This window comes from Cetorhinus maximus, unplaced genomic scaffold (genome assembly GCF_964194155.1).
Source record: "Cetorhinus maximus unplaced genomic scaffold, sCetMax3.hap1.1 HAP1_SCAFFOLD_1262, whole genome shotgun sequence".
NCBI lineage: Eukaryota > Metazoa > Chordata > Chondrichthyes > Lamniformes > Cetorhinidae > Cetorhinus > Cetorhinus maximus.
In genome coordinates, this window is record NW_027597204.1 from 35,495 (window position 1) to 47,558 (window position 12,064).

Here is a 12,064-nt window from a genome sequence, read left to right on the forward strand (position 1 = left end):
AAGGGGGCCATTCAGTTCCTTGAGTCCGGCTCTTTTGGAGAGCAATCTTATCAGAACCACTCTCTCCACTCTTTGCCCCCAAGCCCTGCATTTTTCAGCTTCAAGTGTTTATCCAATTCCCTTTTGAAAGCTCCTATGGAATTCGTTTCCACAGCCCCATCCAGCTTTGGGTGAGGTTGTGCACTCCAAAATCCTTTTTAATGCTGCATAAGAAAGTTTTCCCCAATCCCTTTAAAGCTGTGGCCTCTGATTGTTGATCCTTCAGCCATTGGGAAACCACTCCTCTTTGTCTGCTCTATCTAAACTCTTCAGGATCTCAAACACCTTGAACAAACCTTCACTGAGCCTTCGGTCGGAAATACTGCCGTGGGAAGAACGTCAAGGATAATCAGCGAGTCTTCGGAAGTCACATGACAACTGGCATCATTCGCAAAATATGATGTGTTTATTGTTGCTTGATGCAGGAACAGTACAAGTGGCCAAATAAAACAATTAAAAAAAGCTTGCTTTAAATGTTTGCAGTAATGTGGTTTGGATCAGTGCCAGGAAAACTGACTTGGTTAACAGATTGGCTCCTCTTTAAAGAGTTCTTTGTTCTACCCACATGGCATATTTGGTAATTGGTGAAAAATAAAGCTTTGTCTGTGGCGTCTTTATAATAATACTAGAACCAACTTCCCTAAGCAACAGTCCCTGCACCTACTGACCCATGAATAGAGATGTGTGTATTTCTACCGAAAAGGAGCAAAGATTTTGAGCGTGATTGGTGAGTTTGTGGTTAAATGAATGTTGAAGTGTGTTTTATTCTCAAATAGAGGAACAGGCATTGATTAAATCACAAGACTGCTCCACCTCCATAACTTCCCTCGCTATAACTTATGAAAACCCAAGTACATTGTCAGTCTCAAATGACCAGGTCAATAATGTCCTCAGAAAATCCATTTTAGTTGAACATGACCTCCAATTCGTGATAGGTGAATTCTCTTTAACAAGTTATCTTTTGTCAAGTTTATAATCCATACATCTGTCCAGTTAGTTCCAAAGAACACCAATACAAAGGAATGTCCCATAACCCTTCTCTTAACAACATCGTTTCGGCCAGTAGCTTTCCCATCTTCAGGAACGTTTCCTGATTCAATCATTAAATGGTTACGGTGCTCATTTTGTGTGACAACTTATTGCCTTAATTATATCTTACAGTGCCACGCAAAGACTGTTTCACTACATTTAGGGAATCACAACATGTACCATTTTGAAAAGGGTTGATGAAATATGACATTTGAAGGAATTACCATAAATGAAGTATAGCAACAAATTCTACTTATTGGAAGTGTTTAATTGTCTGAACTGTGACACCCACAGAGTAAGCAAAGGGAGGCAAGCTGGCATAGTTATTGTGGTCTGATTACATCACTGCTCACTAACCTACAATGACTTGTATGACCTGAAGTATATAAACACGGAATACAACCCAAAAACAGGCAAAGAGAAAGGGGGGACCTTAGTCCACAACATCCAGGATGAAGATTATTCTCTTCACCCTTGCTGCAGTCCAAACCCTCTATGGTTCTGGTAAGCACTGTTTAAAGTTATTGTCATAATATTTTTTCTGATGATGAGCAGCCAGTGTCGGTTCATGTCAAGATGAATTGAAAATATATTGATCTGCAAATCGCTTTGCTTTTGGATTTAGAACAAACGTGTGAAAACTGGGACTTTCCTGTGGTTTCCGAGGCACTAACTGCTTCACTTAAAAAGTGGAATGGAAGGTCTACAACTGACTGTAACTTCACTAAGACCAGGTGTAACGTAAATGCCGTGAGTGTCACAAAACCCATTTCCCTTGTTTGACTCTGACTTAGAAACACATTTTCATTCAGGGTATGAATTTTATTTATTTAACATCTTAAAAATGTTACTGCATGAAACGATAGCACTATAAAAAGATTGAAAATAATCATGTAGAGAAAATTGAAGACAGAAAAAGAAGCAATAATAAAAGTTATGGGCAGAGGGAGAGAGAAATGACAACACAAAGGCAGGTAAGAGAAGGGACAAATTCTCTGATTTTCCCAGTGCAATGTGCAGGAGATTGATCGTCACAATAATTCCAAACATTCTCCCAGTTCCTAACACGATACATGGAAAGTTCCAACACTTTCTGTCTGGCACTGTGTCATTATTTCTACATGTTATCCCAAACTCTTGTCAATGTGTCTCCTTTAAATGACACAAATCTAACTCTTCCTATCAGATTATTCCTAAAGGAGAGCATTTGCTCCAGGTAGACTTAATATTTGATGTCCAGGAAACCACACGGCGCCAAGATGCCAAAAATGATCGAGCAGCGTGTCGGCTGAAATCTCTCCCAGATGCTGTAAGTATTAACATTTCTCACTCCTTTCTCGATTGTAATGAAAATGGGGACTGGAGGCTTTAGTACAGTGTTGCAAATAGAAACCATTGACTAGCCACAGGTTTGGTCAGGGCTACATTGTTTTAGCCACCTGCATTAACTTTAGTCGAAAAAAATAAACTTTCACTTGAGAAGGCCAATGTGCACATTTATTAACAAACATCTATTTGTACCAATAACTGAGGAGGTAAAATACTCCCAATGATCCAAAACACTACATTTTATCTTACTATCTTTTCAATCAATGCACAAAAAATGCTACAATATTATGTACATACATTGTGTGAATATGAATAGCTGCCCAAGGAACTTGTTTGACCTTGTCTTCTCACTCATTTTTAATTTACTAATCAGAAATGGAATTTGTCATATTTGGATTTGCAATTAGCCGCATCTGGAGAGTAGTGAATGTATTGAGCAACAGTGAGGGGAAAATGATATATAACACAAAGCTTCCTGGTTGATAGCTATCACTAGCCCCCATATAGCAAAATCCAATAAAGCACCCAACTACATTTTTGGCATTATTTCCAGTCTATCTTTAATGTAATTTCTTAAATAATTGCAAAGTTTTGTTTTATTGAAGGGGACCATTTTTACTATCCTCTCATGTGTGAAAGCATTCTTCAGAAACTGTAGTGTACAATGCATCCCTGCCCTTGTTGTACGCTGGATGTTCCTGTCTCTGTGATGTTGAGAAGGAATTGTCTTGTTTTCCCCCCGAGTAATGTTAGGTAGTCACCCAAATCTCAACCACTTCCATCCTGTACCAAGTCCCAGTCACACATCACCACTGATATTCATAGCAACCCCCCTATCCTCCTAGGGCACTGATTTTAAAAGCCTCACATCTTTTCAAAATCCCTGAGGAGGAAGGTTTTGAGAGGGTGTTTATAGATGGGGGAAGATGAAGCAAGACGTAAGAGTTTGGGAAGAGGACTCCAAAGTACAGGACAGAATAGCTCTACTCCTGATAGTGAAATAGTTAGATAAGAGCTGCGACAGTGGATGAGAGCCAGTGGGAGGTGCTGCCCAGGATGTGAGGCTGCAGGTAGTTGGAGATACAACATGGAGAAAGACAATGGAGGGATTTACAAATGAGAAAAAACGATATTCAGAGCGATACACTGGAGGATGGGAAGGTTATCCAGGGCAACGCCACACACGGTACAAGATGGAGGCAATGGGATCTTGGCCAGTTGGTGCTTCTGTAGGCCAGCAAGTCAAGCATTGATGGAGTTGAATCTGGAAGTGAGGAAATAGGAATAAAGTTTCAGCAATGGTAGGGATAATGCAGGTAGGTGATATTATGGTTTGGAGGATGATTTTTAAGCTTCTCTGAGAGCAAAACACCCTAAAGTTCACCATGAGTAAGAAGTCAGGGAGTGGTAGATTAAGCACAAATTTATGTGGTTAGGGTACAGGCTCTATGGTGTGACTGTAAGGGAGCTGCACATAGTTAATGGGTTGGCTGTAAGGGAGGTGGTGTAAACAGTCAATGATATGACTTGAAGGGAGGTTTGCACAGTCGATGGTGTTACAGTAAGGGGTATACACTGTTGATGGTGTGACTGTAAGGGAGGTGTACACAATCGATGGTGTGACGGTAAGGGAGGTAGACACAGCCAATAGTGTTACAGTAAGGGGAGGTATACACAGTCGATGGTGTGACTGTAAGGGAGGTTTGCACAGTCGATGGTGTTACAGTAAAGGGTGTACACCGTCGATGGTGTGACTGTAAGGGAGATGTTTACAATCGATGGTGTGACGGTAAGGGAGGTAGACACAGTCAGTGGTGTTACAGTAAGGGTAAATGTACACTGTTGATGGTGTGACTAAGGGAGGAGTAAACAGTCAATAGTGTGATAGTAAGGGAGGAGTACACAGTCGACAGTATGGCTCTAATGGAGCTGTACATAGTCAATAGTGTGACTTTAAGGGAAGCAGATACAGTCAATGGTGTTACAGTAAGGGGAGGAGTACACAGTCGATGGTGTGACTGTAAGGGAAGTGTGCACAGTCAATGGTGTTACAGTAAGGGGTGTACACTGTCGATGGTGTGACTGTAAGGGAGATGTACACAGCTGATGGTGCTACAGGATGGGAGGTGTACACAGTCACCAGTGTGACTGTAAGGGCAAGTGTACACAGTCGATGGTGTGACCTGGCACTCAGGTGTGTGACCATTGGGTCAATATTCCACTGTTGATACTCACTCACTATTACAAAATTCGCTCTGTTTGGAGCGCTGTTACTGAATTACAATCTCACTCTCTAACCTGTAGAAAAGTGCTACTTGCACGAGCTGGGTCATATTTGAAGCTGGCAAGATCCAGAATGTTGAAGTCAAATGCAGTGAGCCAGTTTCACCAAATTCAATACCAACACCATCGATAGCTCCAGCATCCACACCAGCTCCAACACCAACTCCAGCTCCAGCATCCACAACAACTCCAACACCAACTCCATCGATAACTCCAGCATCCACAACAACATCATCATCATCATCAGAAAGCAGCGAATCATCGGAGGAAACCGAAAGGGTGGTAATGTTTTTGTTTTTGAATTTCATACAGAAAGTTCCTGAGGACCAGGGCAATAAGTATGGTGCAGTGCAAAACCTCAGCAGGAAAGATTGAGCAGTTGAAGTGTGGTGACTTCTCACTGAGAGTTACACTTTCAGCCTCTTCAAATGCAGAGTCCTGGCAGCAGAAAGATTTGCATGAAAAATTGAGCACCTTTCAGGAGAAATTTATTCATGTAGCTCAACTTTCAGAGCCATGCAGGCTTTCATTGATTCCCTGAGAGCAGGCAGTGTCCCAACCACTATCTGCATTGCTTGTACAACATTCTTCACTGATATTACTGAGGCAATCTCCATTCCTGACTCTCATGGAATTAACATGGTTACAAGGGAGCTCCTAGAAACAACACGATACACATTTCTCCACCCTGAATTACATTTTCTTCAACTTGCTATGTCTAATGTGCATCAAAGAATCCCAATGGCCACAAGTTTCAGCCTCCATGCATAAAGGACTTAAAGGAGTGTAGTGTGAGTTCAGGACTTTGTAGGGCTCCAAGGTGTTTACACTGGTTTCCATTTCTTTGACAATTATTGCGAGGGGCTTGGAGTATAAGAATAAGGAAGTCTTGCTACAATTTTACAGGGTTTTGGTGAGATTACGCCTGGAATATTGTGCACAGTTTTGATCTCCATATATAAGGCAGGAAATATTGCATTGGAGGCAGTGCAGTGAAGGTTGACGGGGTTGATTTCTTTGCTGTGATGAGAGACTGTGGAAATTGGGCCTGTACACTTAGGAGTTTAGAGGAATGAGAGGTGATCTCATTGAAACACACACGATTCTGAAGGTACTTGATAGGTGGATACTGATCCCCCTGTCTGGGGAGTCTAGAATATGGGAGCACAGTCTCAGGATAAGGGGTCGACAATTAAGGACAGAGATGAGGAGAAATTTCTTCACTCAAAGGGTTGTGGATCTTTGGAACTCCAGCCCAGAAGGTTTTTATTTTTATTTTTATTCATTCACAGGATGTGGACTTTACTGGCTGGGCCCCCATTTATTTTCCATCCCTAGTTGCCCTTGAGAAGGTGGTGGTGAGCTGCCTTCTTGAACCACTGCAGTCCGTGTGGGGTAGGTACACCCACAGTGCTGTTAGGAAGCACAAGAACGTGGGAACAGGAGGAGGCCATTAAGCCCCTCGAGTCTGTTCCACCATCCCATGAGATTATGCCTGATATACATTCTAACTGCCTTTGCCCATATCCCCCAAACCCATTCAATAACAAAAATAAATCAATGTCAGATTTAAGATTGGCAATTGATCAAGCATCAATAGCTGTTTACAGAAGAGAGTTCCAAACTTCTCCCACTGTTGGAACTGTATAAAACACTGGTGAGGCCACAACTGGAGTATTGTGTGCAGTTCTGGTCACCACATTACAGGAAGGATGTAATAGCTCTGGAGAGAGTGCAGAGGAGGTTTACAAGAATGTTGCCAGGGTTAAAAAAGTGTAGCTACGAGGAGAGATTGGATAGGTTGGGGTTATTTTCCTTGGAACAAAGAAGGTTGAGAGGTGAATTGATTGAGGTGTACAAAATTATGAGGGGAATAGATAGAGTGGACAGGATAAAATTGTTTCCCTTGATGGAGAATTCTAGAACCAGGGGACATAGATTCAAGATAAGTGGCAGAAGGTGTAGGGGGAACATGAGGAAGAACTATTTTATGCAGAGGTTAGCGGGTGTCTGGAATTCGCTGCCCAAGTTGGTGGTAGAGGCAGAAACTCTAAACTCTTTTAAAAAGTACCTGGATCTGCACCTTAAGTGCTGTAAACTGCAGGGCTATGGGCCGGGTGCAGGAAGGTGGGATTAGAAAGGGCACCTGGGTGTCCTCGGGCTGGCATGGACAAGATGGGCCGAATGGCCTCCTTCTGTGCTGTAACTTTTCTATGGTTCTATGCTTGTGTGAAGAAATGTTTCCTACATTCACTCCTGAAAGGTCTCGTTCTCATTTTTAGACTCTGCCCCCTAGTCTTAGACAGTGGAAATAATTTATCTGCCCTGTTGGTTCAAATCATCCCTGAACCTTCTAAATTCTAGGAAATAGATCACTAGTTTGAGTAATCTCTTTTTGTAATTGAACCCTCGGAGTTCAGCTATCATTCTAGTTAATTGATACTGCACATTCCCTCCAAAGACAGTATATCCTTCCCAAGGTATAGGGCCCAGAACTAAACACAGTAACTCCAGCCCTTTGTAAAGCTGAGGCATGATTTCTATCGCCTTGTATTCTAGTCCTCGAAAGAATTAGGCTTTGGGAGTATTTCCTGTACCAGGATATTCAGGACATTTAATGATCTCTGTACCTGGACCCCAAGCCTCTTTGGAGCTCCAGTAGTTTCTAGACATTCAGAAAGTCTCCTGCTTTATCCTTTTTAGCCTCAAAGTGGATGACCTCTCATTATCAGACATTGAAATCCATTTGCCACAGTTTTGCACATTCACTTAATCTATAAATAATCAGAGCCAGGCTTTAGTGTTAGGCTAGATTATATACTCAGCTCCTGGAGGGGGGATAGATCCTAAGATTATTTAGTTCACCAGGAAGGAGCTGTATAACTGAGCTAAATTGACACACTGCCATCTGGGCAGATTTAAACCTGTTTACATAGGACAGGACCATTGAAGCCTGAAACTGGACAATTCATAGGTTTGACTGTAAGTAAGATCTGAATGGTAAGCACTGAGGTGGGTCCTTTGGGTATTTAATGTTAACATTCTGTTTTGAAAACAACTGCATACATGAAGACAATTATGTTTTCCCTGAGCTAAAGATATAAATGACACACTTTGATTTAGATAAATCGCAGAAGTAACAGGAAGAACCGTGGGTTCAAAGTGAGAAAACCCGTTTGGAGTGAGAGAAAACATAACTCAAAACGAAGGAATTACAAAGCAGGAGGAAACAAGCCTGACCGGACAAGAGGAAAGGGCAACGCTTGGCGAGGAACACGTGACTATTACCCTAAAAGAATCTACAAATTAAACTCGCGAGGCAGGAGGAGCTGGTGAAATACTGAGTAAGTGTTGCCAGAGATTATTTGTCACTTTTTGAAGGATAAATTGTCTTTATTTTTATCCCAATTTTGTGTCACAGAATGACATAAAATGACAACTTGGCCAAAATAGGCCATTGGTATGTGTTGATGTTTATTGTCCACATGAACTATAACCTAATTCCATGCACCCTATCTTTTATCAGATGTTAGCTCTCGTTCAGTTGGTAGCACTCTCACTCTTGAGTCAGGATGTGAGAGATCCTGTGGACAATCGCAGGGGTCTTAGGTAGGGTATCCTGACCAATATTTATCTCTCAGCGAACCCTACAACCCCCTCCCCAGATAATTGATTCCTTATTGTATTGTTATTAGTCAGAGCTCACGATGACCACGTTGGCTGCTGGGTTTAGTGGGCAGGATTTTTCGGTCGGTGTGTGGGGTCAGGCCTGAAACGTCAGTGTGTAAAATGACGCGCGATGATGTCGGGCGTGTGCCCCAACGTCATCGCGCTTCTCGCAATGTTTCATTTAGCGGGCGGGCGCCAGAGTGGGCTGCACACCCTCCGATATTTAAACGGCCTATTAAAGCCATTACAGAAGTGATTAAGGTCATTGTTAACGCTGCCCGTCTCACCTTAAGACTGATGGGCAGGTGAAGAGCTCAAGCGGCCTTTACGTTTTTTTAGGGAACCTCATCCACGGGCGGGATGAGGTTGCCCGAAGCTTTTATTAAATAAATAAATATTTTTTCCAAAATATAAAGACATGTCCCATCTAATGTGACCCAGTCACATGAGGGGACATGTTTAATTAAATTTTTAAACCATTTATTTAATAATTTCGGCAGTGATTCAGTCTCCCTGAAGCAGCTCGGTGCCTCAGGGAGTTTGCTGCTCTCTCTCTCTCTCTGTCACGCGCATGTGTGAAATAGCGCTGGCCCCGACTCTCCCCCCACCCGCACAGGGAGCGCTGAGCGCTACCGGCTGGGTGTCACGCTGGGCAGGCCTTCATGGGCCCGCCCGCGTACAATGGCGGCGTGCAGCCAATCGCGGGCGGCGATCAGCTCCGCAACCACCCCTGATGAGCCTGCCCACCCCCTGAAAAATTCAGGCCCATGTGTTGCAACAGTGAGTCCAGTTCCAAAGCAATTTATTAGCTGGAAAGCACTCTGAGAAATCCTGAGGTTGTGAAATGTGCTATCAAACCAAAACTCCTTTTTGCTATTCCCCCCACATCAGCCTCTTGTAGAACCTGTTCTTAAATGTTGATACTCACTGTGGTTTTTTATATGAAGTTATACTACGAATGTGTTATTTTCTATATCTCTGCGTGGTCCCCTCATTTCCAGGCTGAACATTCTTTGCTTTTCCATTCTCACTCAATTCCCTGCCTCAGGCGAGGCTGCATGAATCATTGAGAGGAATTTGAACCCTGGCATGACGGACAGGGGAAACTCGTATGAAACCCCACCCCAACACGCCGTTACCATTTTAACCGCAGCGGGTTTCCCACTCAGGAGGAGTGAGCGTGTGACTGCAATGTTTGGATGAGGTTCCATTGCTGAGAATTTGGCAGCGATTTAAATTTAACACAGGCCAATCGGATCCCCAGGGCTGGGGGAACAGATCACAGTGCTCCTCATGGGCAGGAGCAGGAGAACCTCCAGTACATCAAACAGATCTTCACTCCACAATCAGCCGACCCCTCCACTTTCCTAACCTACAATGTCTCCTGGTCCTCCCCACTTCCCGATTGTCCCCGCTCCCTCCCCTTTGGAGTGTCGGTCCTTCCCGGATCCCAATTGCCAGGGCATTTTCCTGCTTCCATGGGTGGACATCCCACCGGCCAACCTGTGACTGTGATTGGCTGTCAAGCAGGCACTGAGTAAACAAAACAAGAACCAGTTCCTGCATTAAATTCAGCAGGACCTCCGCACCCAGAACCTACCTGGGTTTTAACTCCACAAGCACACGCCCCCTGTCCCTTGAAAACACTGGGGTCATTAAGTGCAATCAAGTGTTACCAGCATTTGCCCCTATTGGAGGGATTCTTTAAGAATGAAATCATTTGTTTTAACCTTCTCTCATTCACGCGGCTGTGTGTGAACAGAGTGGAAGCGTTTCATGTATCTGTGCTTGATTATTGCAGACGAACAAACGATACTCCCAGGATTAAACATTAACTCAATGCTGTCACCATAACTGTCCCAGGAGAAACACATCCTTCCCAACATCAGCCCCATTCTACACACGTCCACCACAAACTCACATTTCTTTTACTGAGAAGAGATTTTTCACCTCATTCACTAACTGAAAATATTCGCCAAGAACCTCCTTGAAAAATTATTAACCAATTTTCAGCTGAAACTATTAGGAATTCTCATTGAGTGAATTTTGCTGATTTATAACAGATTTCAAAAGAAAACTGAAGAGTGAACGGAGACATCAGGACAGAGGGAGGAGATAAACAGGAAGGAAATTCCACCTGGATTAAACTGATAACTTTAAAACATTTAATTATAAGTCGCTTACTATTTAATTATCAGTAATCATACTATAGCTTGTTATACTGGTGTTCAAGTTATTCTCACTGCTTAGCAATGTCTGACATGTGATCTGAACCTCGCCAACTGAATCATGTGAGATATTTGATGCCAGAAGTCAACGTAAACCCAAATAATAAATGGAACTTTGCTGCCTAATTCTTGTTTCACTGAAGCTCTTTCAGTTCAGTAAAAATACACAAGAAGCAAACTCTCCAATGTCTTAACCATCTGGAGATGTCACATGCATCATGGAGCTACTGCAATGCAACAGGTCAAGGAAATAAAATGCAAACTCTTCCTTCATGTGTCACCATTAAAATTCCAGCTCTTGGCCAATTCCAGGTTCATGGGGAGGTTCCTGAGACAGTTGGGGGTGGCAGAAAGAGTGGATGAGGCTGCAAATGAGTTCCCTTTCCTCTGAGAATGCTCCCTGTCCATGCCGTTTCCATGGTGAGTGCGGTCTCATTCGCCAGCCACACCATCACTTCACCGCTTCATCACACCGGGGACCATGGTTAAATTTCAGCCACGTGCACACCTCTCAGTGCTCCCAGCCACGTGCACACCTCTCAGTGCTCCCAGCCACGTGCACACCTCTCAGTGCTCCCAGCCACGTGCACACCTCTCAGTGCTCCCAGCCACGTGCACACCTCTCAGTGCTCCCATCCACGTGCACACCTCTCAGTGCTCCCAGCCATGTGCACACCTCTCATTGCTCCCAGTCACGTGCACACCTCTCAGTGCTCCCAGCCACGTGCACACCTCTCAGTGCCCCCAGTCACGTGCACACCTCTCAGTGCTCCCAGTCACGTGCACACCTCTCAGTGCTCCCAGTCACGTGCACACCTCTCAGTGCCCCCAGTCACGTGCACACCTCTCAGTGCTCCCAGCCACGTGCACACCTCTCAGTTCTCCCAGCCACGTGCACACCTCTCAGTTCTCCCAGCGCATGGCTGCTGCACACAAGACATGGCCTCAAAAGGCAAGAAGGCTGCAGGTCTCCAGGTTTAGTGGCACCTCCCTTGAGTGCCTTTTGGACACTGTGGAGGCCGTTGTGATGTCCTCTACCCCTGCTCTGGCCGCAGGAGAGGCAGCTACATTACACCTCCAGCTTGGTAGGTAATGGCCGCGGTGATCAGGGCCAATGCTGCACAGAGGATGTTGGCCATCCAATGCAGATAGAGGATGAATGACCTCATCCATACAGCCAGGGTAAGGCAACCATCTCATCACTCTAAACTCACACCCACAAGCCCACCACACATTCACTGGCATCTCACTCACTGCCAACTCAAGGGACATCACCACTCTCTCTCACACACACCCTCACATCTCCATCTGGCCTCATCTCCTCTGGGGACTGCCTCCTCAGCCCTCACCATCTTGAGGCCACTTGCACAGATCAACATGTGCCCTCACACACACCCTGGGATACCCCCTTCTGCAGTACAGCCCTCACCCTGCAGCCTCTTCCCTTACCTGAGGCCACTTCTCCCCCTTCCCCAAGCAAGTCTTAG

The 12,064-nt window shown here is 44.4% G+C and overlaps 1 protein-coding gene across 3 annotated transcripts; it reads left to right on the forward strand.

The window, feature by feature from the left end:
* The first annotated feature begins 639 nt into the window (after positions 1-639).
* On the forward strand, positions 640-10,703 carry LOC144675991 (uncharacterized). Of its 3 annotated transcripts, none has more exons than XM_078536505.1 (7): positions 640-766; positions 1,201-1,572; positions 1,694-1,818; positions 2,255-2,377; positions 4,702-4,962; positions 7,804-8,030; positions 10,413-10,703. In XM_078536505.1, exons 2-6 carry the CDS (start codon positions 1,521-1,523, stop codon positions 8,014-8,016), a joined length of 774 nt encoding a protein of 257 aa, XP_078392631.1. In that variant the 5' UTR covers positions 640-766; positions 1,201-1,520; the 3' UTR covers positions 8,017-8,030; positions 10,413-10,703. The 3 variants fall into 3 exon arrangements, with proteins under 3 accessions (XP_078392631.1, XP_078392633.1, XP_078392632.1); XM_078536506.1 differs by having other exon boundaries at positions 671-766; positions 1,363-1,572; XM_078536507.1 differs by lacking the exon at positions 4,702-4,962.
* Positions 10,704-12,064: the final 1,361 nt, after the last annotated feature.

Bases quoted from the DNA above. Each gene is read 5' to 3' on its own strand.
- LOC144675991 (XM_078536505.1), top strand. From the start codon at position 1,521: ATGAAGATTATTCTCTTCACCCTTGCTGCAGTCCAAACCCTCTATGGT. The intron at 2,378-4,701 runs GTAAGTATTAAC...TCTAACCTGTAG, and splicing joins TGAAATCTCTCCCAGATGCT to AAAAGTGCTACTTGCACGAG. The intron at 4,963-7,803 runs GTAATGTTTTTG...ACTTTGATTTAG, and splicing joins CGGAGGAAACCGAAAGGGTG to ATAAATCGCAGAAGTAACAG.